Source organism: Molothrus ater, chromosome 18, assembly GCF_012460135.2.
Source record: "Molothrus ater isolate BHLD 08-10-18 breed brown headed cowbird chromosome 18, BPBGC_Mater_1.1, whole genome shotgun sequence".
In the NCBI taxonomy this organism is placed as follows: domain Eukaryota; kingdom Metazoa; phylum Chordata; class Aves; order Passeriformes; family Icteridae; genus Molothrus; species Molothrus ater.
In genome coordinates, this window is record NC_050495.2 from 4,167,806 (window position 1) to 4,195,787 (window position 27,982).

Sequence of the window (27,982 nt, forward strand, 5' to 3'; positions counted from 1 at the left end):
CCAGACAGGACAGTCTTGAACCCTGGTTTTGCACATATCCAAGTTATACAGCTTTCCAAGGACTTTTATGTCCCTATGTATCTATTTATTTCCTGAAGCTTTTTGATTTGTTATTATTATTATTATTATATTTACTCTATCATAATATTTATTTACCAGGAAGTACTAGGTTATTCCACATGAAATTTGAATATTTTTATATTTCCTCTTCTATGGCTTCCATAATTTAGGGATCCCATCAAGGCCAGGCCCAGCAGCATTGGGAAGAGCTGCTCCTGCTGAAATCAGGAATGTGATCTTACCTTTCACTGAACATTACTGAGATTTAGTGCAGGGAAATGTCCCCTGCCCATAGCAGGGGGTTGGAATAAGATGGTCTTTAAAGTCCCATTCAACCCAAACCATTCTGAGAATCTCTGGACTGATTGTAGTGACAAACCCTCCCCACTTCACTTTCTCTGAGTGGAATTAGATTTACTCTCAGCATTAATTTCCTTTCTCTGCCTTGATGCCTCCATGAGTGTGGGCACAGAGCAAGTGCCAGGGGCAGCTTTATGAAACTACTCCCAATCCTGGTTTTTAGGAGACATTTCCATGATCATCAACTGTTGAGCAGCTGCCAAGATGAAATTGTCCTCAGAGGCACCACAAAAGGGCTCTGGATAATGGAAAATCGATTCTGTGTCTGGCTGGGAGGATGTGCTGTGCCCAGGGAAGTGTTCCCCAGCTCCTGCAAGGGGTTTGGCTGGAGAGACAGGGAGAGCAAAATCCCTTTGGACCGGCCTTATTCAATCCTTGGCCAGAAAGGGGAGCTGTAGAATTAGGGAATGAAGATAAGGAGAGCAAAACGTTCCATCAGATGCTTTGAAACAACAGCCAGGAAGGGAGAAGTGTCTGAGTGTGGCAACAAGGAAAGAGGAAATCATGGATTAAAGGACAGGGTTGGGAGCTACCACCCCTGAGCTTTATTGCCAGCTCTGTGTGACGTGGAACCATCACTGTGCTACTTCCAGACCCCAGAACTGGGGTCATTCACAACCCCCTCCCCAAAGGGCAATAAAATCCACTGTGGTGAATCAGGGCCTGTCTGACATCGCTCCTGAGCCACGGGAAAGGCTGGAGGATGCTGGAGATGGATAAGGAATGAGTGAACATTAGGCCAGGATGTGCATTAATAATTAATGCTATTGTTATTAATGATTTACAATAGATTTCATCCAGCACATCTATTACTGCATCTCCCCACTCTCACACCTTTGTGCAGCAATATCGGTGTCAGACACATCCCTCCCAACTCAGCTGGAAGAAAGGCATCAAAAAATGAGCTTTTACAGCAAAAAGAAACCTCTAATTTCAAGCTAATCTATTTCCCCATGTATCATTAGAGAGGATTGTGAAATATATTTTCATTTCTTTTCTATTTCTGCAGTGAAAAGGAGGTAGGTCCCAATACCTAATTAAAATGTTGGGCCACCAAATAAACCCAAAGCAATTGCTTGCAACAGATGGGATTTCCTTTGTTGATGTCTCCGGATGATTAACGAGGAGGAGAGAGACAAGAAAGCAGAACTGAAAAAAAAAAAAAAAAGAGAGAAAAAAAAAAAAGCAAAAAAAAAAGCAAAAAAGCAAAAAGCAAGCTGTATTTTATTTACAACATGAATATGTTAGGATTGACAATTCCTATCATCCTGAACAGCAGGAAAAAATCAGGGAAGAAGCCAGGGCTGGGTGTTGGGTTCCTGAGCACTGATCACAGAGCCTCACTATTCAAGCACTTTGGAATTCTTTTGCCATCTCCTTCTGTTTCTCTCTCTGCTGTCTAGGATCAGGTTGGACCAAAGGTGCTGGAAAAATCAGAGATATAAGAAAGGAAACACATAAGGGTAAATCCAGGTGAGGTGTTTGAGATTTGGGAAGATCAATGTTTAACCCAGTTTTTAAAACCCCAACAGGCTGCCATGGATAGAGCAAAATGGGAGCTGTTCCTGCTCCAGTGGAAGGTGTCCCTGCCCATGCAGGGGGAGGAACGAGATGAGCTTTGAGGTCCCTCCCAACCAGAGCAATTCCGTGAGTCTGTGGTTTTTTATTGCAACATTTCCACAGTTCAGCACTGAAATATTGTCTCAACCCTTCCTCCCTGTTTCTTCTGGACAGCAAGGAGGTAAAAATGTGTCAGGAGGGATTGGGCTGCAGCTGGTATTGCCGTGGGGAGGGAGCTGATTCCTTGTATCCCTTCTCACCCCTTCTTCTGCCAGACCTATTCCATCCACCTGCTCCTTCATCCCGGGGAGGATGAGCTGATCAAACACCCCAGTGCCCGGTGTGGCTGCGGGGAAGCTCCAGCTCAGCTGTGCCGGTGACACCAGAGAGCCTCCACCTCGAGGGGTGTGGAGATCCACACAGACACCACCACTCTGCTCCATGCTCTGAGCCTGGCGATGCTTGCACTGACAAACATCTCCCACCTCCATCTCCTTACATCCTGCAGTGTGTCCTCAGCTGCTTCCTGAGGCACAGGAGCTGTTTGTCATCCCTGCAGGGCTTTTGTCATCCCTGACACGCACAAACTGTGCCACGTTCTCGCTCCGACTCTGTCGTGACCATAACACATCGCACCTATTTTTTAAGCAAACTCAGTTCAAAGCCACCACAGATTTCCTGTGCCTTAAAACACTTATTTTCCCTTATAAGGAAATGCACAATTGCAGATTGTCACTGAACAGAGGATGGGAGTTAAGCAGCGTGGGTCGGGTGGCTCCTTGCAGGATGCAAACTCTCACACAAACACTCATTTCTATCCTTCCTATTTTTGCAGAACTGCTGTTTTACCAGGAAAATTTCAACAGAGTTCACTTCTCCATATTTTTTTTTCAGTGAAAGGGTTTCCAAGTTGATGTCATTCTCCTGAATGGCTTATTCAGTGAAGTCACGGTGCAGGAGAAAAAGAACTTAGAGAAAATAATGCTGCTTTTTTATAGCTAAAATAAAATTACAAAGGTTCACCCAGTGCCTGGAGAGATAGAGGCAAATAATCCCACATGGCAGTGGGAGGATGCACCCTACGGACACTGCTGCACTGTAGCTGCTGTGAGAAGCAGTAAATGGTACTTATTCCAACACAGCACAGGAGTCTGACAAAACAAATCTTTCCCCAAAACACTTTCACTGCACAAAGGACTTTGAACCAACACCTGATTCCCATCCTGCCTCCTTAGGAGACTCCGTGTGCCCTGAGCACATCCCGTCTGTCACCCGGCTGTTCCCGGCAGCTATTTCCCACCCACGGCAATGCTCCCACCTCCCCTGGAACTGCCGCCTCCAGGACCCCCCAGCCCCACGGCAGAGCTGGGACCCCTCACTCCTCACCTTTTTTGGGCGCTGGTGCTGCTGCCGTCCCCTCCGACGCCTTGGGCTTTTCGAAGGTTTTCTTGGCATCGGCAACTTTAAGCACATTCTCATCCTCCTGACTCTGCCTCCCCTTCCGCTCCGGCTCCTCCGAGCCCCCTCCTCCCGCAGTCCTGCCTCCAGGGAGCAGCTCCGTGCCCGCCGCTGCCCGCTGCTCCCTGCCAGCCTTGGCCTCATCGCCGAGGGGCTCCAGCAGCGCCTCCGTCAGCGCCACAGCCTTGCTCATACTCAGAGCCAGGCACTCCTTGCTGTGGGTCCTGACAGGGGGGGCCGGGGGGGTTCTTTTCGGGATGTAGGAATCGAGTTCATCGGCTTCACCTCCGAGCTGCTCCCTGCTGTCCGGGAGCTGGCTGCTGCTCTGTCTTGAAAGCTTCCCGGTGTCTCTGGCCACCGAGGGATGATAATTTGTGACCGCAGGGACCATTCTCTCGAGGCTCTTCACTACCTGCTGCTCTGGCTCGGGCTTCCTGGCTGGATCCTCCTCACCGGCCTGGCCGTTCTGACACAGCTCAAGTGCTCCATCGGGCTGGGGGGCGAAGCTCCGTGCCTGCCTCAGGCTGTCCCTGCTGCTGTCCCTGGGGATGTAGGAGACAGGTGTGCCTGCGTCCTGCTTGCTTTGCAGGATGTAATCCATGAGCTCGAAGCTGTCGGACCTGACGGGCACGGTCGGCTTGTTCCCCTCCGAGGGGCCCTTGGGGCTCAGTTTGGTCGCTTGCCTGCCCTCCACGCTGCTTTCTGAGTCCGAGCGGCTCATCTGCCTCCTCAGGACTCTTTCCAAGGAGTTGAGCCTGCTGAGGCTCGGGCTCGCCACCTTCCCATCCCCTGCATACCCCTCCTGAATCAAGGGTAGCGTGTCCTCTGCCTCTTCCCATTCCTCCTCAGGTTCCGTTTCTGCCTCCTGGATGAGGCGCTGGTACTCGCTCTCCTCCAGCCTGTAGACCACCGGCCTCACCGTCCTGCCCGTGCCCACCCGCCTGGGCACCACCTCCAGCTCGTACACCTTTGGAGGGGCTTCTCCCTCCCGCCCTCTCCGGCACCCTTTGGACACGGGATGTTCTTCCAGGCACAGCTCCCCTGCCGGCCCCCGCTGCCCTCTCTGCCCGCTGCTGCTCATCTCTGACCTCTTGGCAAGGCCTGCGGTGTCACTGCGGAGGTCGGGGCGGTCCCCCCGCTCCCGGCTGTGTCCCAGGCTCTCCTGGCTGAGCTGCAGCAGTGGATAATCCTCACAGGTGCCTGCAGAGTCTCCCCGGGAAGCTGGGCAGTCTCTCCCCCTCGCCTTACTTGTGTCATCCCGTAAATATCCACGGTACTGCCAGGTGGAGGCTTCCATGGCCGGGAGATCTGTCACTATAATTCCTGGTTCCAAATGCTTTGGGACTGGCCAGCCAAGATTTTTCCCACCTTGGGTCTCGGCGGGCTTTCAGCACCGCCTCCTCCTCGCTCTGCTCTGGGAGACGGCGGCACTTGGAAGCGTCGGAGCCTGGGTCATGTGAACCGGCGTTCCTTGGCCTCATGGCCAGCGGAGAGGAACATCCCATTGGCACGATGGATCCCGTGCTCTGCCACTCCTGACACCACACCCAGCACAGCTGATCCCTACCCAAACACATCCCACCTGGATAACTGGAAAAATCCCCTCCAGCTGCTAATTTGCTGGTCCATGGCACTTCACAGTCAGGACTTGCTTCCCATCTGCATCCTTCTCCAGGGATTCTCCTCTTTCCCCAGCCTACTCCAGCAACAGCTCCCCACAGTCCTGTGCAGCAATCCTGGCTTGCATCCAATTTTGCAGCTTCCAGAGGGATTTTCTGCCAGGCTGTCTGGGCAGAATCACCTCTGCCAGCTCCTTGTGGGTTCCACGGAGAGAAGGGAACCCATATCCGTTCCCCTGGCACTGTTCCCTCCTCCCTGCCCTGCGCCGTGGGACGCGGAGCGGCTCCCCCAGTGCTCCTTCCTTGGAAGCAGCACTCAGCCTTGGGCTGCGTCCCAGAGCTTGAGGGAGAGATGCTGCCTGCACAGAGCGCGTGGGGCAGAGCCGGAGAGCTGGAATGATCTGTGGGAATACGTTATGGAAAAGGGAATTGCTGTGACAGAGACCGGCTGCCCGAGATAAACACGGGAGCCCGACAGCAGCCTGAGACACAACTTTCCCTGTAGAAACTCCAAAACACAGCTTATCAAAAATCCCTACTAATGCATTGGGCACTTCTCTAAATAACCCTCTGAGCAGAACGTTGCTCCCTTTGGACACCCCTCCGGATGGCGGTGGAGCCGGGGAGCTGGAGGGCTCTAATCCATTTGTACACAGCTGGGATGCCTGGCATTGCAGTGAGCCGCAGCTCCCAGCTCAGCTCCCAGCCCAGCCGCTGCCCTGTGCTTTGCCTTTTATGGTTCCCCGAGCTGGGAAGCATCCTGAGGCAGGATGCAGGAAAACACCTAGATCATCCCAAAAGAGGTGCCTGCACAGGCACCTCTGCATTGTTGGGGCTGAGTTACCCCAGTGTCACCTAAAGAGTTGGCAAACAGAGCCTGGCCCCAGCCCAAAGGCATCCCTGTTATTCCATGAGGAAAATCCTGCAGGGCCTCATCAAGAGACCTCAAGGACCGAGACAACTCTGAGCACCCACAGACACACAGCAGCTGCATGGGTGACACCTGGACCACGGTCACGATGACACTGCCTCATCCTGTGTCCCATGCCAGGAGTGAGTCCCAGCCACTGTTGAGGGGAAGGAGCGAGGGATGAGGGTTATCCCAGCCCTTATCGGCCTGGAGGCAGCCAGGCCCCTCGCTGGGACTGTTCTTTATCAGTGCACATTGCAGAGCTGCTCTGCTCAGACAAAACCCCGTTTGTTTCCACTGGAAGTCTTAAATCCCCGCCGAGGCTGCCCAGAGCAAACACAACCAGCTCCCAGTGGGATCAGGGCTGGTGGCCGGGCTCCTGCTGCTCCTGCCAACAGCAACAGGAACACCTGGCAGCAGCAGTCCTGACAGGTAGAGAAATGCTGAGCAAGGTGTGCTGGCAGGTGCAGGAGTGAGGAAATTCACAGCCAAGTCACCTCTCCCATGGGATGAACTCACTCAACATTTGCACTGTGACCCGATCAGTAATTCTGGGTGTTCCCCTCAAGCCCTCGTGACAAAACCAAATTCCTTCTATACTTCTCACAAACCCTCACGATTTGGGGATATTGTGGTGGTGTGGGCTTGTCCTGTGTGGGGACTGCAGAGCCCAGGGTTGGTGTGGAAGGGACACAACCATGTCCTGGGACCTGCCCTGGGTGCTGTGTCCCATGTTCCAGGGAGCTGCTCAGAACTCTGACACAGCACCAACGTGGTTCTGCTCCTGAACCCTCTGCATAAAAGGAAATGGCAGCTGCTGCAGCATTGCTGCTGTCCTGTCCTTCAAACAGAGGGAGGAAGAGACTTTTAGGGAATACACACTGAGGCGGGAGCAAACCTGACTGGCAGCACAGCTTGGCCTGTGCCTGCTGCAGGAACCAGCTCCTCTGGCCTTGGCAGCACGGACTTGCAGCTTCTGCTTAGAAAAATATTTACATTTCCACCTTTCCAGGGGCCAGAGTGGCTGTTCAGCCACAGCCAAGCAGGAATGGATGCAGAGGCATCATCCTGGGGCTGCAGGCAGCTGGAGAACCACTGCCAGAGAGCAGCTTCTCCTGTGCCAGAGTGGAAATGCAGCCACAGCCACCTGGAGTCCTTACTGCAGCTTCTCTGTGTGCTGCAATCAGCCTCACCCTCCTGCTAAACCTCATCTTTTCACCCAAAACCACCACTAGAGTACCTGCTCACCACCCCAACTCCACATGGAACTGGGAATGCTGCCAGGGAACCGTCCTCCCATCAGAGGGTCCCTGAGATCAGCTTTGGAGCACCTGCAGCTCCTCCATGGGGGAGAGACGAGGGGCACAGCTGGACCCTGCACCACCCCAGATCCCAGCCAGGAGGGCACCCAGTGCCAGGCTGCCCCTGCCCACGGCAGCTCCAGGCTCAGGCATCTCCTCTGGTCAGCGAGGCTATAAATAAACCCTCCCTGGTCGCCAGAGAGAATTTGTGTTGCTCCAGATGTTGCCTGGTTTTGCCATGGCAACATCACAACAGGATGTAACATTCAGCCGTGAGGAACCGCTCCGAAAAGGACCAATTTCCAATCCTAACAAGAACAAAAAAACAGCCAGGGACTCACCGGCAGCCTGGGCATGCTCCAGCCATTCCACAGTCCCAGCTTGTGGTTCCCCATACCCAACTCACACCCACCTCTGGAGCCAGGAATGGCTCCGCGGGGAGGCTCCATCTTCAGGAAGCTGAGCTGAGCAGGGAGTGATGCCTCTGTCGACCCAGCCAAGGGATGTGTGAGTTTGGGGGCAAACACTGCCCCCAAAACGGTGCTGGCTGAGGGGCAGGCTGTGCTCCAGGATCTCAAACAACAGCAGGAAGCTGCTCTTCACCTGCCCAGGCCGTGCCAGAGCTGCTCCCACACCTGCAGATCCATCCCTCCCCTGGGGATATCCTCGGGTGAAGGAGGCCCAAATGCTCCAAACCCACCCCTGGTGACCCAGGGCAGTGCCCTGGATCGTTTGCAGGTGATTTCCCCAGCCAGGGAGCTGCTGTCCATGCGAGGCCCTGTGGGAGCTCCTGGGCCTGCACACCTGGCACGAGGCTCTGCTGAAGAGAGCAGCACAGGCCTGTGGAATCCCACAGCCCACCTTGCTGTGGCAGCATCGAGGCCTCTCCCAGGTGGGATTTTCCAGGCTCAGCAAGGTGCAGGTGTCACTTTTCCATGTGCCACTGCTCCACAGCTGGCATCCTTTCCAGAAGGTGAGCAGCTTCTCCTGAACCCAGGCTGGGGTCTCTGAAGAAACCAGGTGAGAATGACTGATTTCCATCCTGCTCCTCTGGATCCAGCCTTCAGGAGCACCAGAAAACAGCCAGGACCCAAAAATGAGGGAAGCAGAGCCAGGATAGATGGGCAATGATAACTCAGGGCAGGCAGTGGCTCCTGGGATAGATCCCATTCCCTCCTTTTCTTTCCACCCCTTCAGCATCTGTTCCTTCCCCACCTCCAAACAAAGCTACAAGACTCATTTGTAAAAGGAAAAAAAAAAAAAAGTTTATTTGTTTTTCCTCACAAGATGAACATAAAATATCCAGGACATTTTTACAAACAAAAGTAAAAAAAAAAAAAAAAAGTGCATGATGCATCCCTCCCGCGGGCATACAGTACAAAAAATCCTGCAGATTTCCATATAAAATTGGGATAAGAAATACCATGGAATAAAGGAACGTTGTTATGGAGTACAGCAATGCACAGAACAGCTACACATCACTCACCCCCTCCTCAGGGCCTGACCGGGACTGTCCCCACCGCTCGGTGACACGGCCGGGACCAACCCCGCCGGCACGGGAAGGGCTCCGGAGGTCGGGCACTGCTGCCACACGGAGCGACACCACCTGGAGCGGGAATAAGGTGCCGGTTTGTGCATTTCAGGATTTCTGGCAGGACGGGACAGGGTTTGGGTCTGCCGAGCAAAGCGTGGTCGGTGATGGGATGTGTCCCTGCACACCCCGCCCGCGTTCCGGCAGCGATGCATAGATAAATGGGAAAAATGGGATAAATGGGAAAAATGGGATAAATGGGGACACCGGGAGCAGCCACTGGCACCGCGGCTGTCACGGAGCCCTTCGGTTCTGCCATGCCCAGAGCAGAGGGAAGCGGCAGCAGGTGAGCAGTGCCGAGCTCGGCGGGGACAGGAGGGCAGGACAGGAGGAGGGACGGCCTCACTGCCATCGGAAACACCAAAAGCACCAAAAACTCCCTAGAGAACAGCAAACAGCAGAGTCCAACAGCTCAGCAGATACACAGTGTTTGTAAACTATGAGTAAGGCACTCCATCGTAAGGACACGTACGACACGTGGGGAGGACAAGCACATCAACCTTGTCATGCAACAAACCCGACGGGACGGGGGAGTTTGGCTACAACCCCCCGGGAATGGCACAGCGGAGCTCCCGGAGCAGCTCCCACCAAGCCGTGTCCGCATCCCGGGCACGCGGGGAGGGAGCCCCGGGCCCGGAGCGAAGCCTGGGGCTGATCCAGCCGGAGCCAGGCGGGAGCAGCCGCGGGGGAAGGCGGCGGGTGCCGAGCTGAGCCCGGAACGCGGCGGGATGGACGCGGCAGAACCCGGCAGGCACTCGAGAAACAGGAAGGAAATCAGATGTTCGCTTGTATCAGTTCACGGAATTTTCCAAACTCATTCAAAACCGTTCCCAGCACCTCCTGCCTCAGCCAGGCAGTGATGGGAAGGGTCGGCAGCACACACAGAACAATAACCTGTGGGCAGCCCTGGCGAGCCGGGGGTGACGGTGGAATTGTGCCGGGAGGGGACAGGGAGGTTCCCCAGGTGCTGCTCCGACCCTGCGGCACCCAACAGCCCCAGGCCTCCCGTTTGCCCCTTCCCAAATCTGAATCTAGGTGCAAAGGAGAATGAAGATGATCCAAACACAGGGAATGGATCCGGCCCTGGGCTTGTGGGGTCTCATCCTGCCCTGAGCACGACCCAGCGCAGCCTCAGCCCAAACAAGCAGAGGCTCCTCCAAAACTTCCCTCCCAGAGCAGCTTTTGCTCCACACCAGCACTCCCGGGTGGAGCAAGTGCAAATCAAATTCAGACTCTTTCAGGAGGGACAATTATTCACTGATTGCCTGTCCCTACAATTCCTCACACAAATGAAACATGCAGGATCTTATGCTTAAGGGGAAAAAGGGAACTCCAGGCATTTAGGGCAGGAAAATGCACAGCTCCCTTCCTCAAGACACTGGATTTTCAATCAGTACAGTTCAGAGCAGCTGCTGCAGCCTTGCTCTGCCCCACCTCAGAGGGGAGTTGCAAGAAAGCCTTTCCACGGAGATTTTAAAATGTGGGAATACTCACACTCACAGCCAGGGTGAGCAAATCCACCTCTTTGACCCCCCAAATCTACTTCAAAACATCACCCAAAGGCACAAGGCCTCAGATGGGATCAGAGGTTTGGAGCAATTCCACTGCTCACTTCCCAAGCTCTTCCCGCTGGACTCAGCGAGGGCTTACATGGAGCAGCTCTCGACCACGCTGGTTGCCAAAATGATTCAAAGAAAATGTGAATTCCCTATGGAATCCAAGCATCAGCCCTGGCAGGAGGGGGTAACACTGGACTGAGAGCATGGACAGCCCCTGGCTGCCCATCCTTCCTCCAACATTCCTCTCTCAGAGCGTGTCCGTGTTTCCGTCCAACTGCTCCCCCCAGCAGGGTTCGTGTGGCTCTCACAGCCCTGTGAGCTCTGGGACAGGCCCAGCCTGGCTGTGGCACCCAAACTCCTGATGCCCACCATAAACAACACCCAGGACTCCTCCAGCAACTGCCTGGCACAGGGACCATCCTACAAAACCAACAGCACAACCACAAAAGACGCTCTGTCACCTGCCGGGGTCCAGGAGAGCCACCCCTGCTCGGCCACCTCACGTCACCCACAGCCCAGCGACAGAGGGTCCCCAGAGCACCCACGACACTGACACAGCTTCACATCACGAGGGTCCACAGGCAACCACTGGCCAGGCTCTGTCAGCACTGGGACAACACCAACCACAACGACAGCAAAACACCCCAAGAACACAACACCTGTGACAGCAACAGCCAGGGTGACATCAGGCCACAGTGTCCCCACAGCTCAGCACTCTGTCACCTCCCAGCAAGGCCTGGGGAAGCCTCTGTGTCCACACTCCTCCAGGCCTTTACAGCTAAAGGAATTCCTTCAAACAACAGCAAGAATTCTGGGAAAAGCCTTTTGGATAAAAGCCCCAAACAATAAACCAGGACAAAAAGCCAGCGAGAACAGAGGTAGTGTGCGTGTCACCATTTTAAGGATTTTCCACAAGTGCCCTGTTTAAACAGAGACTTGTGCTTGTTCTGTAAAAAAAAGTCATGAATAATTATTTTGAGTCTTTGAAACAGAGTATTTCAGCATTTTAGATATAGATAGAGATACAAATATCTATCCATAACCACACACAAATCCACATTATTACACTTGGCAAACAGTACTAGGAAGAGTATCCTGCAGGACAACAGGCAAGTCACACACCAAATCCTCCTCTAAGCCATGCAACACATTTTATTTCCCTTGTGCCCTTCATTGTGACCCATCATGGTTCTTTCCTCCTCTCTTGGAGCACAAAGAGGGGACGAGGAGGTGGCACCAGATGAGCTGCTGCAAGTCAGATGATAAAACAGCACTGGTGTAATGAATAAATGCTGCAAACCCCCCAAATCAGCCCCCTCCTCCCCCTGCAAAGCATCAACTTTTGCCCATCCAAAGTGTGTTCTTCAAGTTCCCAGGCAGAGGCTTCACCCCTGGTTTGGAGGTGCCGTCCGCGCTCCTCGGCGGGGGCTCACAGAGCACGGAGCACTCGCTGGACACAGCCTCCTTGGAGTCTGTGATGGTGGCCACGTCCACGTCACTCGACAAATCCTCGGAGGACAGGTTCAGACACCCCAGCTTGGCGAGGGAGTTGGACCTTTTCAGGGGGGAGGACACGGTGAGGCCGGCCAGGCGCAGCCTGGTCTCGATCTCCTGCGTGCGCTGCTTCACCAGGCCGGGCTTGCCCCGCACGCTGTGGATGCTGTCGCTGCTGGAGCTCCGGGTCAGGTTGGAGCTGCGGGAGGAGGAGGGGGTGTAGCAGATGGTCTTCAGGAAGTCCTTGGTGAAGCTGCTCGTGTGCTCCAGGCGGCAGCTGGCCGGCGTGGAGGTTTTCTGGGAGATCCCCTCCAGGACACGCTTCACCCCCAGCTTCTCCACGTCGTTCTCGGCATCTCCGGGCACCAGTGAGGCCGGTGCCAGCAGAGGCACAAGGCCAGGATGGGCCATCAAGTCCTCACTTTCCTCCACGATGCTGGAGTCCACCCTGCCCAGGGGGCTGTCCCTGAGCAGTGCTGAGGGGTCCGAGGGCAGGCTCTTGAGGCGCTCCAGCTCTTTGGTGTGCTTCCTGACCAACCCTGCTTTCTGCAGCTGGAGCAGCGACTCCTGGTGCTGCATCAAGTAACTGTTGGCGCTCGGCTTTTCCAAGTCTTTGCTGAACAACAGGTACTTCAGGTCCTTGGTAGGTCTGGGGTCCTTTCTGGCCAGAGACTCTTCCCTCACCACCTCTGCGTGAAGGAGGCTCCTGTCACAGTGGGAGTTTCTCCTGGGCAGCAGAGTTTTCTCGGGGGTTTTTGGCGCATCTTTCCCTCTCTCCAAAAGGCCGCAGTGCTGATCCAGGGACCTGCACGTGCCAACCTCCGCAGCCCCGGCTCCTGGTGCCAGAGGGAGCGGAGCCTCGTTATGTTTAGTCCTGCCTGGCTCCTCGGGGGGTGCCCTGCTGGGCAGGTGTTCCATCAGGTGGGAGTGCAGGTGGGACAGCAGGGGGGGCTGCGTGCAGATGGTGCTGCTGCGCCGCGCGGCGCCGGCGCCGAGCCTCTCGCACTGCTCCCCAAAGGGGTCGGGGGCCAACCCCGCTGAGGAGTACATGCAGTCAGTGCAGGACTGGTAGGAAGGCTTCACCTTGCTGAGGATCCCAAACACGGCATCGTGCTGCAGGAGAGAAAACAGGGACAGATCAACGAGCACGGAACAGACACCAGCACAGCCCACAAGGGATGGGACAGCCAAAGAGATCTGGAACAAAGCCCATTTCCACCTCAGGCCCTGCAGCAGGAACTAAAGCCACGTGCTTTCCCAGCAGACAGTGTCTCCAAGGAATACCTACCGTGCCAAGCGAGGGTCATGCAAGCGAGCTGCCCACAGCACTTTACAGGGCACTCACTGGGCACTCTCTGGCATCTACATCCACAGCTCGGGCAAGCAAAGCCCTGGTGAGAAGCGCCTCGAAAAGGGAGAAGCTCATCATGGAATGAAAGGCTTTATCCAAGTCAAATGAAACTGGGCTATGAGGATGAGAAGAGCAGTTTCACTTGCAGCAGAGTCAGCCATGCCAATCCCCTCCATCTCACCTCCATACGCACCTCAAAATCCTCTGGGCAACTCCTTTTGCTGTTGTTGTTATTCAAGTTCTCCCTATTGAGCCTGCTCTCCTCCTTGTGCATGGACAAACGCCGCTTCCACTTTTCCATGGGATTTTCCTCCCTCACACCGTCCTCCCCTGGCTCCCCAAGGACCATCCTTCCCTTCCTGGGGCTGAAGTCCAGCTTCTTCTTTGCCTCTTTCTCACAGAAGCCGCCCAGCTCTGTCAGTGGCTCCGCTCTCTCTGGGGCCTTTTCCATCTCCAGCAGCCTCCCCTGGGAAGGTGCAGATGGAGGCTGTCCCACCAGGGCATCCCGCTCCAGCTGCTCCATGTGGAAGAAGCCCTCCCTGTCCCCGGGAATTTTGTTCTCCAGCAGCGTGTCCGAGAGGCGGCGGAAGCAGTACCCGAAGCCCTCGGAGCCGGCCCGGTTGTCCAGGTAGGCAGACTGGGAAGGCATGTCCAGGTCAGCCAGGCGGTTTTCCAGGTCAATGTCCAAGCTCTCCAGTAGGAAGTCTCCCGAGCCCGTGGTGCCGTCGGTGTTCTGGGGCAGGTTGCTCTCTGCCTGCTGCTTCCACAGCTTATTGTGGCGCTGCTTGCTGGGGGGAGGACAAGGACACGAGTGACTGCCCTGCAGGATGCCCAGTGCCAGGAGCTTCCTTCTGTCTCCACAGCCCAGAACCCAGGGGCTGGGCCCAGACCTGAGATCCCACTTGCACAAAATATCTTCACCATTGGGATTTTTGCCCCCACCTGCCCATTCCAGAGCAGTTCCCTGAGTGCAGCCAGGGTGGGATCAGACCTTGGGAGACCCCTCAGGGCACAGAAGCCCCCTCAGAGCACAACAGCCCAAACTGACCCCTCTGCACGTCCCGTGGCACAGTTCCTGCTGAACCAGGGGACAGAATTCTCTCCTCTGTCCTTAGAAGATAAATACTACGGCCCTTGCAGTGACAGAGCCCTGGGGTTGGCACAGAAGCACGAACACTTTGCCTCCGGAATGGCCCGAGCTCAGTTCTGCCTCATAAAACAAGAACAATGCTGTGCTGAGCAGCCCTGACTGCTGAGAAATCCAAACGTGCTTCCCAAGCACGGAGAAACCCTCCCTGAATTACACCAGAGCAGCTCTCCCAGCTAATTTCCACGCAGGGAGCCTGGCACAGGGAAGGTTTAAGAAAAGCATGATTGGCCCAGGGTCCCTTCTCAAGGGACCCTTCAGGCTACACCCCTCACACATCTGTGGCCATGACACCAACAGAGCCTTTGTGATGTTATCCACAACCAGCTCCTTTCCTTCCCAGTCACGCCCAGCCTTACCTGGCATCCAAAATGCCCTCGTACTCCAGCAGCTGCCGCATGAAGCCGGCGTTGGGCCGCGTGATGCTGCGCTTCTGCTTCACGTAGTTGTAGGCCTTCTCCAGGGACCAGCCGAACTCCTTCATGGCGTAGGCGATGACCGTGGATGCCGAGCGGCTCACGCCCATCTTGCAGTGCACCAGGCACTTGGAGTGGTTCTTCCTGCAGCAGGACAAACAGGAGAATAAATCCCATGTCACTGGTTATGGATCTGTTATGGATTCACTGAAGGAGGGACAGCGCTCCCTGCTCTGCCCACCCTGCACCACGGCTCTGGAGGGGAGAACGCTCGGGATGAGGAGGGCCAGGAGAAGAATCCCTGTCCAGAAAAGGTGGGAGTTAGAGATGGGCAGCCTCATTTATTTCAGAGACCACCATGCCTCCATCCAAGTCTTTGGATACTGGGATCACTGGGAAAAGACTGAATGTAGAGGCTCAACAGGGTTTGACAGGCTATGTCTGCAGAGACAGCTGGGGCAGGTCCAACACAGATACAGCTGGGGCAGATCCAACACAGACACAGCTGGAGCAGCTCCAGAACGTCTCCAGAAGAGGAAACATCCTCATTTCCTTTCGGAAGCAAAACAAAGTAGTGACAAAAATGCTGGGCTAGAACAGGTTAATGCCAGTCCAGGAAGGGACAGGGCACGAGGGAGCTCCAGGAACTGGAATGATGATGCCAAGGCCCTGCAGTTCCTGTGGCTTTGTGAGGGCCCAAGATGAGGCACAGAGAGCTGGGATGTGCCCTCCCCCAGGGCCAGGTGTGCCAGCACTCACTTGGCCTTGTTGATGAAGTGATAAGCCTCGTTCCAGTGTGCCAGCAGGTCCGTGGTCTCCTCGTCGTACACGCGGATGTTGTGGTACGCGAACAGGCCCGGGAAGAAGTTGTCGATCTCCCGGGTGACATTCAGGATGTAGTCAATGCTGTGGGACCAGGAGAGACACCCTGAGCTGCCATGGTCACCAAACAGGCCCTGAGGGACACTGTGAATCCATGCTATCCAACCCAACACGAGCTGTAAGGTTTTGCCTAAGCCCTAATCCTAAACTCCTGGTACACAGGGCACACAGGGGCCGTTCTGCCACCTCTCACTGCCAGCACATCCCAAGTGTCCAAACACCCTGGGCACAGGAGGGAGAAGTTTATTTTATCCCATTTATTGTCTCTGAGTCTGTGTAACCCAACCAGGAACTCCTTGCTGTGTTACACAGCTCTGGGGATGCAGAAAGAAGTGAATCATCTGGGACCACAGCCCAGGAATCACCATCTCCAGCTGCAGGTTTTAGCTGCAATCCCATCCCTTCCCCTTCTTTCTGACCAAAACCATGAGAGTCACATGTTATCTCTTGATTCCTGCCAAATATCACAGCAGGGATAACAAGGTACCCCAGAATGAATGTCCAGATTGATTTATCACCTCCTATCACTGAGAAAAATCAAGGACACAGGATATTTGTCTCAGAATTTGTCCAGCTTTGCCTCTGGACACTGCATATCCCAATGCAAGACATAATCATTAATACCCTGCTTGATTTCCTTGTCCCAAGATGTGCAGACATCTGCTCCCAAGGACTCCAAATGAAACATTTTCAGCTGTGCTGAAATTGTGAAGAATTTCAGTTCCTTACAGCAAGGTTGGTGCAGGCCTTGAGTGACCAGCCAATATTTATGGGCAGAATTCTTCCTGATCCAAAAAGTGTGGCAGGGAATGGAGCCAAGCAGCACCATGGGGATGGGAGAGACACCTGGAGCTGCCTGTCCAGGCAGGTGAGGAGGAGTTTGCTCATCCACAGGCAGCTCTGCTCCATCTGAATGGAGATTTTTTTTTCCTTAGCGCTGCAACCTTTGCGCCTCTGCAGCCTGCAGGAATTCACACCTGGCACAGCACTGGGAACACTGGGGGATGGAGATCCTGATGGACCTCAGCAATGACAAGTTTTGTTATTTTCACTCTCTGAGGTTGGAGAGATTCCTCCACACAGCTGCTGGTGGGAAGTTACCATGTGGCTGAGGGGTAAAATCATCCTTAGAGCCTGCAAATGTCCTCTGCAGAGTCCTGGGGGAATTGCAGGCACACAGTGGAGGGTTTGGAGCTGGGAGGAGCAGTACTCACCCCGAGCCCTGCAGCTCCTCCAGGTTGGAAGCGTTCCACTCGGAGCCCTGCAACAGCCACAAAAACACGTTCCCAAGGGACCCCAAAACAGCCCCTTTTCCCTCAGGTTCTGCAATCCCCCAGCCCCAGCCATCCTCCTGAGCCCCTGAGACAGAAATAGGGCATTGATGTCCTGTCCAGGGACCTGCTGAAGGAGGGACCAGGGCACAACTCGCCCACAGAGTCAGTTCCAGGCCAGGGTGAGACTGAGCTCATCCCAAATCACTGCCCCTGGCCACTCTGCAGTTTTAAACACGGGGAGAAATAATTCAGGGAAATGAAGTGAATGCACCTGTGATCCCAGACATGCCACACATGAGAAGTGAGGCAAATCCTGAAACGCTGGGGGTAGTTACATCTTGGATTCTCCCCAGACCTTCACAAGAGAAAGCTTTAAACTTTTAAAAAGCAGATTTTCCCCTGAAACGAGCAGTTCTTCTGACTCTATCCAGAACAACAACAAAAAGACCCAATGGGCACAAAGTGTTCATCTCTGGGAAGTCTTTGTTCCAGAGGCAGAGCCTGGTTTTGCCTGGAGTACCATCTAGTGGCAAAGGATTGGACACAGCACAGCAGAGCTCTCCTGGAGCTCCTGCCACTCACCAGGTACAAATGATCAAAAATCAGGGATGGTTTGTCCATCTGACCCAGGATCAGCAGCATCTCATTGTCTATAAATTCCTTGAATTCCTTCAAGTTGCAGTTCATGTGTTTCTCCAGCTCATTTCGGATCTGCAGAGCAAACACAAAGGATGGCATTGGAATCTTGGTGTCCAACACAAATATTTGTGGGCACTTCCCTGCAGAACACTTTTCACTTTTTCATTAAAAACAGCAACAGGGACTCAGCCTTCTGGAGACCAGGAATTTCAGCATGTGGCATCTCTCCAATTATCCCAGAATGGTTTGTGTGGGAAGGGAGCTTAAAGCTCATCTCATTCCACACCTTCCACAATCCCAGGCTGCTCCAAGCCCTGTCCAACCTGGCCTTGGACACTTCCAGGGATTCCAGCTTTTCTGGGAATTCCATCCCAGCCCCTCACCAGGCAGGATTCCTTCCCAATATCCCATCTATCCCTCCCCTCTGACAGTTTAAAACCACTGTCCTTTGCCCTGGCATCCTGGTATCCTAAATCCCCAAACTAAGGAGCTGTAAATAAAGCTTCAGATAACACCTGAGGGGAAAAAAAGTATTTTGGGGTACCTGCTCCTTAAAAATAGTAATTTGAGAGATAAAGAACAAGAGCTTGTCTGCAGGAGGAGTGAACACATCCACAGACAGACACGTTCTCAGCTTCCTCCTACCACCTGCATGTTAATAACCTGCCTTAAAAACCAAAAACCACCCCAAAAAGAACCATTCCCATTCTGATCACGTCTGCACCGTGGGTGGATGGATTACACCAGCCTGGGGGATGGATCCCAATGAGCTCTAGTCTTGATTTGTGATTTTCCATCCATAAACTCACCAGCAAAATGCTGTCTGCAAGGTCCTCTGACATTTGTCCAGGAAAAAAAAAAAGGAAATAAAACCTTCAAATCTAATTTGAAAGTCACACAGCTGTTACTGAGGTCCTGACAGACAGTTGTGATGCTGGGATTATCCTGATTTCTCAGGAGGGAGGTGCAGCAAAGCCAGAGCAGAGCCTTTACAGAACGGTTGAAATGCACATTCCAAAGCCAGGGACACCCAGGCATCTGGTGCCTGCTCACCACTCTCTAGAGAGGGAGTCTGGCAGGAAGAAGAAGAGTGAGAATTTTTTGTATTTACCTCCTTGGAAGTCACATTTTCCAGGTCCTTGCTGGTCATGATGCTCCGGAGCTTGGCTTTAATGAGCCGCTCCGTTCGTTCCCTTTCTGTCGGCCTGGGGAGGAACAGGAAGAGGAGAGGATGAATCCAGGCTGGCAGCACCTGCACAGCACTGAGGACTGAGGGGAAAGGCTTGGTTTAAAGGGAATCTTTATGGGAATCATAGAAAAAAAAAAGAAAAAAAGCGGTTTGTTGGTGCTTATACATTATATCACAAGCTAAAGTTTCGGGTCTGATTATTTCACACAAATTCTCTTTTGTAGCCCCAGAAAAGAACCAGGTCAGGAAGAACAGGGAGAAGGGAAGATTTCCTTCATGAGCCAAGAAAACTTTCCCAAATAAAATGCTGCACTGACTTGTCAACAAAGAGGGCGGGGGAGTCGGGGCGGGTGGACTCCAGGTCCTGCATGGCGTTCCACTCGTTGATGCAGCTCTGCTCCGAGCTGATGCAGCTCTCGTAGTAGGTGGCCCACACCAAGGCCACCCCCCCTGGGAAGTAGTTGTACCTCCTGGCAACTTCACAGGCTTTGTGGAGGATCTGTAAAGCAGACCTGCACGGTGGGAGAAGAGATTTGGGCAGCTGTGAGCAGACAAAGCAGGAGCTGAGAGAGTTTCATAGAGAAAAGTGATTTTCAGCTTTAGTTGTTGCAGTTTGCTCTTTGAAAGCAGGAAATTTATGGTGCCAGAGCTCAAAGAGGCACAAACTGCACCTTGGGGGCTTCTCACAGCAGGGCTGAGGCAGGGGCTGAAATCTTCTCCTAATTAATAGGGAAGAAGGAGGCACAAGTCGCTCTGGGATCTAATAATGAACCAACTTGTACAGCCAAAGGAAGATAAAGAACAGGGACAATTTTCCAACCACCTCCAGCAAGGAGCCTGATGCATATTTACCAGCATTCCTGGCCCCTGACAGGCTCCAGGGACAGGGCCCAGATTGGGTCATTTGTTTTTGCAAATCCTAACATTACTTTTTCCTTTCTTCCCTCCTCAATTTTTCCTTTCTTTAAGGCTCTACTCTGAAGTTGTTGCACTGAACACATCAACCACATCCAAGGCTGGCAACAGAAGGGGCCAAATTCAAAACTGACAGGAACAGGAGATTTGTTTGTTTTTGTACCAAACCATCCCCAGCACAACATCCTGCTGCACAGCTGTATCTCCTCCCTAGGAGATGCTGCAGGGACAGGAATCTCTCCAGGCTCCAAGGGGACACAGCATTGCCCAGGCAGAGGGAGATGCAGTTCCATGTGGAGCAGCCTCTTCAGGGAGGAATTTGCTGGCTCAGGGGTTTGGAATCCCTGCACAGGGGAGGGGTGGCAGGAGCTGGAAGGGGAATGGACACCTGGGGCTGCAGGAACCCCAGGAATGGGGCAGGACACTGGGAATGCCACAGGCTGGCAATGGGCCCTGAACCTCCTCTGTCAGCCAGTGAGAAAAACATGCAGAGAGAGGAAATTCTTGGAATTCGAGCTCATCTTTCATATTTATTCATCTCCCTGGTGCCACTTCCCCCATGCTGAAGGACACAGAGCTGCTCTGAACTGAAGCAGCAGATCCTGCTTTGGGATCAGGATTCCCACAGCCCCTCTGCTGACACAGGGAAGCAGATCTCTGCTGCAGCTCACTAAATACCCATTGTGGAGAAGGCTAAAATGCAGCTGATTTTTTAAAATATTTACTGACAGAAAGGAGAGTGTCTCCCTGAGCCCACCCCTCACGTACCACATGGCTTGCACTGACACAGGTTTGAAGATGTGCATCCTCCCTGCAGTGCTCACGCTGAAGCCACTGATGGAGAGAGGGAAAATTGAGTCAAAAACTGCTTTTCTCTGCACCCCAACCTGCCCTCCACAAACAGCCACTGCACACAAAGGCCAAAAGAATCAGGATGAGAATTTCTCTCACTGATTTTCCAACCTCCCAAGTATGAATGGCAAGAGGCTGCCAGGAAGGGGAGCTCCAGTCCTCAGTGGGGTTTCAGAGCATTCCCTGGAACCACAGGAGCAGTGTGAGGGCAGCAAGACAAGAACTCACTGTCTGAATAAGAGGACTCTGCAGCCATGAATCCAAAATGGGCACTTCATTTGCAAGGTGATGGAGAATCTCTCCCAGAGCAGCCCCCAGGTAGGGAAGGACATTCACATTTATCCTTTCAATGTGGTTTCTTACCCATCCCCATCCAGATGGATTTTAGTATCACTCCACAGGCGAAGAACCATTCCTATAGTGCAGCTTTTACTGGAAGAGAGATGGTGAGACAGGAAGTTAAATATAGGCCACAATGTGGTCATGCCAATAGCCTAAATTATTAATACTCTTTAAATTTTAAAATCCTCAAGCCTTGCTCTAGTAATCTCTTGTAATATTTCAGGCCATTAAATAAAACTGGAAGCTGGAGTCTGAAGGTCTGACAAGGTGATAACTCGTGGTGATTGCTCCATGGGATCACTCTAACAGGTGGAACAGATGAAAATGGATTTTAGGGGTTTATCTGACCCAAAAGAACACTTTCAGTTCAGACAGGCAATCTGGCAAGAAAACCCTGCTATAATGAAGGCCAGGAACTTCCAGCCATAAATAATTAAGCTACTGAGATATTCAGGTTTTAAAGGAAATTGGGATGCAGACAGCAACAGAACTCCATCCTTCCTCTTGCCTCACATCAATAATCACCAGGAGCCAATTAATGTAAGGCTGTTTCAGAGTGGAGGGTGACATGGCAAACCTCCCCTGCTGTGGCACACCAAGGGAATGCCACATGGGAATTTCAGAGCAGAACAGAGGCAGCATCAAAGCCAATGACAATAATCTGACAAGGCTGGGAGCTTCCCTACAGATCCCTCTGCTGTACAGAGCTTCCCCTTCCCACCTTCCAGGGGAAACCACCACTAAGGTTTTCCAGAATGAAACAAAACTCACAGAGGCTGCACCACAAGGACAAGGCAGCTTGTTAAATCCTGGGAGAACACACACAACAGCCTGGCAGCTCCAGCCCCTGACTCCAGTTCTGCCAAACCAGCCCCTTCTCCCTGAGCCAAGAGCTTTTCTGCCTTGGTTTACTCACCAGAACTGGAATAATCTGAGAGAGGCTGCAATAACAAAATATTTCACTTGCTTTTCCAAATACTGTGTGCTCTTATCAGTCAGACAAAAGGAACAGCTCGTTGCTGACACAGTTGTTTGTTGGTTTTGGAGCCACTTCTGCAGTATTGTTTTTTGACGTTATTTGGCAACAAAGCTACTACAAAAGCAGCTCCATTGCATCATTCCATCAACACACTGGAGTCTGGGGGAGAGAATGAGTTCCAGTTTTGCAAATGTGTCTGCAAGAGCATTTTGTAGGGAACAGGCAGCAAACTCCCACTGGTGAGGTGGATGCCACAGCCTTTGATTCCACAGAGGCTGAAAGAGACTCATCCCCTGTGATGGTGTTTGCAGGGGTCTTAGGATGGGGGAAGAGATGAGGATCTGACTCCATGTTTCAGAAGGCTTGATTTATTATTTTATGATCTATATTATATTAAAACTATACTAAAAGAATAGAAGAAAGGATTTCATCAGAAGGCCAGCTAAGAATAGAAAAGGAATGATAACAAAGGCTTGTGACTGACCGAGACAGTCTGGACAGCTGGGCTGTGATTGGCCATTAATTAGAAACAACCACATGAGACCAATCACAGATGCACCTGTTGCATTCCACAGCAGCAGATAACCATTGTTTACATTTTGCTCCTGAGGCCTCTCAGCTTCTCAGGAGAAAAAAATCCTAAGGAAAGGATTTTCCATAAAATGTGTCTGTGACAATCCCTGTGTCCTTTCCCTCGCTGCAATCTGCAGATGCAGGTAACCCACCTGCTCAGGGACAGTTTGGTGCTGCCAGAGAGCCCATCCTGCCTGGCTGCCAGCTCAGACCTACCTCTCCTTGCTGGAGAAGTCCACTCCCAGCAGGATGTTCTCCTCGGTGTCCTGCCGCCCGTTGCTGTACACCACCACCATGTAGCGCACGCGGTCGCTCCACACGCTCTCCAAACGCACGGCCTGCAAAGCCCCTCTGCCTCATTAGTGCTGCCACAGGGCTTTGCAAGGTCTGACTACCCCCAAAAGCTTTATTTAGTGCAGTATGGAAGATACAGCAAGGCTTGTTGCTGTTTTGGTGAGGGGAAGATGAGCTGAGATTACAGGTTGGGGAAACGCTACAAAATGTAACCCAAAGGTTTGCTCTGAAGTTTCAAGCAGAAGTGCTAAAATACTGGTCATGCACTGAACTGAAAACAGGCAGGCTTCTTCCACACCCAAACCTTCACTGAAATAGCTCAGTCCTGCAGGAGGCACAACTGGCATCAACTTCTCTGCAGAGAAGTGACTTTTACAGCAGATTTTTATCTGCAGATTTCTTCAAAAGAAAGCCCAGCCCAGCTGATGCAAGCAATTTCAAGGCTGACTTAAAAGTGTCCAAGAGAATCAGCAAGGTCCTGTCTCTCCTCCTGCATTACTGTTTGTCAGCTGGATGGAAAATGAAATCTAACACAACACATTTCAGGCAGAGCAGCTCCCTGAGCCAACTCACACCTGGACACAAGGACCATGACAACAGGAGTGGTCAGGAAAAGGGGGTAGGGCTGGAAACCAGCACAGAGTTAAAGCAGCTCTGAAATCCAGGATTTGCCAATGCTTTTCCTGCTCCTCTACAGGTCTGTTGCAAACACTTCCAAGAGAAAAGAGAGCAGGAAAATGCACCTGTCCTTACCAGTTTGATCCTGTCCTCGCAGCGCAGGAGGTTGATCATCACCTGGAGGTGCTGGGGCAAGTCACCTGCACAGAAAGCACAGCAATCATCACAAAGGGGCTCCTGCTGCACTAGGAATCAGCAGAGTCTTGACCTTTAAAGAAATTAGATGGTTTTGAGTCAAAACAATACTAATTAAGGAGGTCAATTAGCTTTGCTGTCCCAGACAGCACTAAGAGCAATGAGATTCTTGGATGGGCATTCCCTGGATGGGTGAGAACCCAACCTTACAGAATTTGGAAGCCACCAAATCAATTGAAACCACCAGTGCCTGGCACAAGAGAGGATTTCTCTTCCTGTCACAGCACCCTAGAGAGGACAGAAAGGTTTGGCCATGAGAACAGGTGAGGAAGAAGAGAAGGAAAAACTCTGATTAAAGAAACAGGAACAAAGGAGAAAAGAACAACTTTGAGCAGTGAATCACTCCCAGCATGGTGGGATCAGCTCCACCAGCCCTACAGAGGGTGTGACTGAGCATGAGTGACCTCCAGAGGGAAGGGCTGCAGCAATGGCCTGGCTTGGGTGATGGAGCCCTTCTGTCTCCAAGTTCTGCTCGTGCACTGAGTCCCCTCAGCTCCAGTCCTGTGGGTACATTTCTGTTTGGGGAAAGCAGACGAAAGGAACAAGGAATCTACAGGAAAACAAACCAAGTTCCCATCTAATAACTCAGTAATGCACTCATAACTTTCCATGGGAGATAAAATTCCTTCCGTAGGCTGTTTGCTGGGTATGTGGAATTGCTGACAGTTAAAGAAACCCAAAGCCAAGCTTGGCACTCAAACACCCCCTTTGTGCTGGAGTGTTTGCTAAGCAGCACCACACAGTACCACACTGTGCCTTTCCCACAGGCTCCTGCCCTCAAAATGCCCCAAAATCCCAGTTCTTCTTGCCCAGTACCCACCTATTCCCAAAGTGCCAAAGGCAGAGGGTGTAAACTCTGGGGAAGCAGAATCAAGTTCCCTGGATGCCCTTATCTGCATCCAAATCTCTGTGTACACTCACCACACCACTCCCTGCCATTTCTTCCCACCAGCTGGCAACTGGAAGGGCCTGGGGGAAGCAGGACAGTCTGTTCTTAAACCACGATAAACTCCAACAGATTGTGGTGAGCTGACAGGAAAGGGGGTTTTCCTGAAACCAGGATATGAGCAGCTATCAAATGTACATCTGTCCAGATACCCAAATCCTGATCAAACATCCCTTAATCTGACCAGCAACATCCAGACAAAACCAGCAACAGGAAGTTCCAAAGCAAAAAGTCCCAAGCTTCAGATGACTGGAGGCTGGGAGAGCCCCTGGAGGAATGTCCAGGACATCCCCAAGTGCCCAAGGGGTGCTGAGCTCTGTGACTCAGCCCTGCCACAAGCCAAAGGGGAGGCAGAGATTAACTCACTGAAGCACAAGTGACATTTCCTCCTCTGTGGCTGAGGGAAATGGAGAGATATTCCACACAGCCCTTCTGGCTGCACAGGCTTCCCTGCCTGAAGAAAGCCATGCAAAATGCCATGGTTTTCACAGAGAAGAAGTTTCTATTCCAGTCACAGTTCCAAGAGAATGATAAAAGTTTAAACCAAAACTCAATGATCCCAATAAAAAACTCAGGAATTTGAAACCCTGGGTTTGTTCAGCAGGTTGTACAAGGCTCACCAGGACAAGCTGGGGTGTCACCCACCTGTGCCATCAGCCTGTCCCTTTGGATGAGAGGGAAAAAGGATCTCCAGAGGGGATTGAATCATTACCTGCATGCTTGTGGGGGTGCTGGAGGCTTCTCTGGCCCTGGGAGCTGTTTCCTTGCTGTAAGAAAAGAGCTGCACCTTTCACCATGAAAAAGCTCTCACTGAGGCTGGAAAATAAAAAACAAAACACACAGGAGTCAGCTGAAAGGAAAGAGCAGCAAAATGTGCACATCTGGGAAAGGAAGTGATTTCCTCACTAAAATAGTAGGATTTTGCCACAGCCACTTGCACAGCATGACTCTGGGATTATTCATGGATTATTCATCTGTCATTTTCCAGCACTGTTTTATTACTTGGCCCCTGCAGGAGATACTTGCCTGAGCTGTCATGGGCTGGAAATGACTTTATCACTTGATTCTAGAATTCTGCAACTCAAAAGAAGCAAAGGGTTGGACTTTTTACAGGCTGAGACCTGCAATGGACTGGAGAGCAGGTTCTGAGCCCATCACTTCCTGCTGATTGCAGTTCTTGACATTTCTCTGGAATGCAAAAACAAGAACCTGCAACTGTGTAGATTTAAAGGGGAAGGGAGATGGAAGCTGCACATCCCAAGGGAAAGGACACAGCTCTGGACCCTCAGGGAAAAACAACCAGCACAAGAGCAGAGGTTTGGCTGTGCTGTGGCTGGATCAGCATCCTGGGATAGAGTCTGGGCAAACACAGTGACATTTCCAGAGGGAAATGACACCCAGGAGCATAAAGGAGGAGAAGGTAGAACAGCACTGTCACAGTCAGATTTCACATGAGAACCTGGAAATCCTTCAGAAGCAGCTTTGGCCAGAAGCAGTGAAGCTGCATTTCCCACATAGCTGGAAATCCCTGTCTCCTGAGACACCTTTCAGCTGCACAGGAATTGCTTGGGATGTGTTTGCTCTGCTCCCCAAACAGCACAAGAGCCAGCTGTTGCTCCAAAGCCCAACTTTCCACCACCCCACGCTTGCAGCCATAGATCACCATCAATTACTGTCTGCATCCACTAAGCAGAAATGCTCCATTATGAGACTGTGCTACACAGGAGCTCCTTATGCTCCAGCAAATGATCCCACTGGAGTCACTGCTCCCAGCACTCATCTATTCCATATTTTATCCATGGTCTTTGCCTTGGGGCAGGAGTGAGTGGTAATGCTCCCAATGCTCTGTTCTACCTCAGCATTTTTGTGAGGACAGACATGAAATTCACGTCATTTCAGATTTTTTAACTTCTTAAGAACACAGTCCAAGTTCCCAGGAAAAGCTTCCTCCTGTTCCACTGAATTTCAAGAATTCCCCAGAAAAATATGGATCAGGTTTAAATTAGAGATTTCAGTTGCTTTTAAAAAGTGAACTAAAATTTTTGCCTGAACTTCAGGCTCCACAAGATCAGTAAAGCACAGCAGGAGAAGAACACTCTAATTCCAACAATTCTCCACCTCCATTCCCACAGGGTTCCAGCACTCCCCCCTCACCTCACTGGCTGGGTGTGAGCAGGATCCGAGCTCAGCCTGGCTCAGGATAACGGCACCCACGGCTGCAAATGGGAACAAATGGGAATGTGGCTCCTTCCAAGAGCCAGCCAGGAAGAGCCTTGTTTCCTTTTCACCCCAGACCTCACAGGAAAGCGTTAAAAAAGGCCAGAAGTGACACAAAGGCAGCGACCCCCACACAATGTATGGGATATTCAGCACTTCCAAGAGGCAGGGAATGCTTAGATCATGCACCAGGAGATAATTCACAGCATTCCCACCCTGAGAATCTGGGGGAAAATTTCTTTGGGAAAGCAAAAAAATATCCTGAAATAGGATATTTTACTCCAGTGTTTTACCCCAAAGGATCTTTGATCTCAAAGTACTGCCTAGGATTTCTACAGCAGGAAAAACCTTGGAAAAAGCAGAGCTCCTTCCCAAAGTTATCAGGATCTCCTGCTCTGATGATACATCTTGACAGATGTTCTCCTCTCCTGCAGTCAGGAAATCTGTGACAATAAAGCAGAATATTCCCAGTTGCAGGCAAAAGGGAAAGCTGTGCTGCTGGAGCAGAGTGGTCCAGGAAAAGGACAATTCACAGAGCAAAATATTTGTTCCCGTGTATCCATGTGCGTGGAAATGAACCAGAAAGCCAAGCCAGGAGCCTGCTGAGAGCAAGGTTTCCATTCCCACTGAGATCCCCGTTCCTACCCTGCACAAACCCTCCCGTACCCCCAGCGCTGCCCATCTCCACACCAGCTCCGGTTTCCATGTGCCCAGCACGGTGCCAGGCACAGGGAACACACCCAAACGCCTCTTTGCTCACAGTTTACACCACATTGTAACAACAACGTTACCCAAGCCCAGCCCTTATCTCCGCTCCGGGAACTGTCTGCGCTCTGCCACTTCTCACAACTGCTCTGGGCACAGCTCAGTGAGAAAGGCAAGGCACAACTCCCTTGTAAATCCTGCAATCCCAGTAAACAACAAACTCCGAGCTTTTTTTTTTTTTTTTCTTTTAAACTCCTAAAGAGCACCCAAATCCTGGCATTAAAGAACATCCCCATCCTCTCTGCCCCTCGGCAGGGGTGACAGATGCCCCGAAGCACAACCCATACATACTAATTCGGGCTGGTTTTCTTTGCACAGCGGCAGCATCGTGGTGGCCCCAGCGTCAGACAGAAGTCAGCAAAATCGAAAAGATTCATAACCAGCTGGAAAACTCACATACTTTTGCTTTTAAACCC

At 52.1% G+C, this 27,982-nt stretch overlaps 2 protein-coding genes across 3 annotated transcripts in view; both read right to left on the minus strand.

Moving 5' to 3' along the window:
* Positions 1–1,678: 1,678 nt before the first annotated feature.
* On the minus strand, positions 1,679–4,846 carry LOC118692863 (uncharacterized). The gene is made up of 2 exons (XM_036392969.1): positions 3,367–4,846; positions 1,679–1,844 (listed from the first exon to the last, which is right to left on the minus strand). Exons 1-2 carry the CDS (start codon positions 4,733–4,735, stop codon positions 1,768–1,770), a joined length of 1,446 nt encoding a protein of 481 aa, XP_036248862.1. The 5' UTR covers positions 4,736–4,846; the 3' UTR covers positions 1,679–1,767.
* A 3,707-nt stretch (positions 4,847–8,553) lies between these two features.
* The window catches only part of SSH1 (slingshot protein phosphatase 1), a 34,159-nt gene continuing 14,730 nt past the window's right edge, over positions 8,554–27,982 (minus strand). The window contains exons 3-15 of one of the 2 annotated variants that reach the window (XM_036393326.1): positions 25,297–25,400; positions 23,519–23,583; positions 22,688–22,809; positions 20,941–21,009; positions 20,494–20,559; positions 19,128–19,322; positions 18,733–18,826; positions 17,565–17,693; positions 16,923–16,969; positions 15,586–15,732; positions 14,770–14,970; positions 13,457–14,051; positions 8,554–13,025 (exon numbers count right to left, since the gene is read on the minus strand). In XM_036393326.1, coding sequence (XP_036249219.1) covers positions 11,754–13,025; positions 13,457–14,051; positions 14,770–14,970; positions 15,586–15,732; positions 16,923–16,969; positions 17,565–17,693; positions 18,733–18,826; positions 19,128–19,322; positions 20,494–20,559; positions 20,941–21,009; positions 22,688–22,809; positions 23,519–23,583; positions 25,297–25,400 — 3,106 coding nt within the window. In that variant the 3' untranslated portion in view covers positions 8,554–11,753. Of the gene's footprint in view, positions 13,026–13,444; positions 14,052–14,769; positions 14,971–15,585; positions 15,733–16,922; positions 16,970–17,564; positions 17,694–18,732; positions 18,827–19,127; positions 19,323–20,493; positions 20,560–20,940; positions 21,010–22,687; positions 22,810–23,518; positions 23,584–25,296; positions 25,401–27,982 lie in introns of both variants that reach the window. The other variant, XM_036393325.1, reaches the window with a different exon arrangement.

What these genes read in the sequence shown, in the direction of transcription:
- LOC118692863 (XM_036392969.1), bottom strand. Translation starts at nt 4,735, where the DNA reads ATGGAAGCCTCCACCTGGCAGTACCGTGGATATTTACGGGATGACACA. An exon ending in AGCACCAGCGCCCAAAAAAG is followed by an intron (nt 1,845 to 3,366) that starts GTGAGGAGTGAG and finishes TGATTTTTCCAG; the next exon opens with CACCTTTGGTCCAACCTGAT.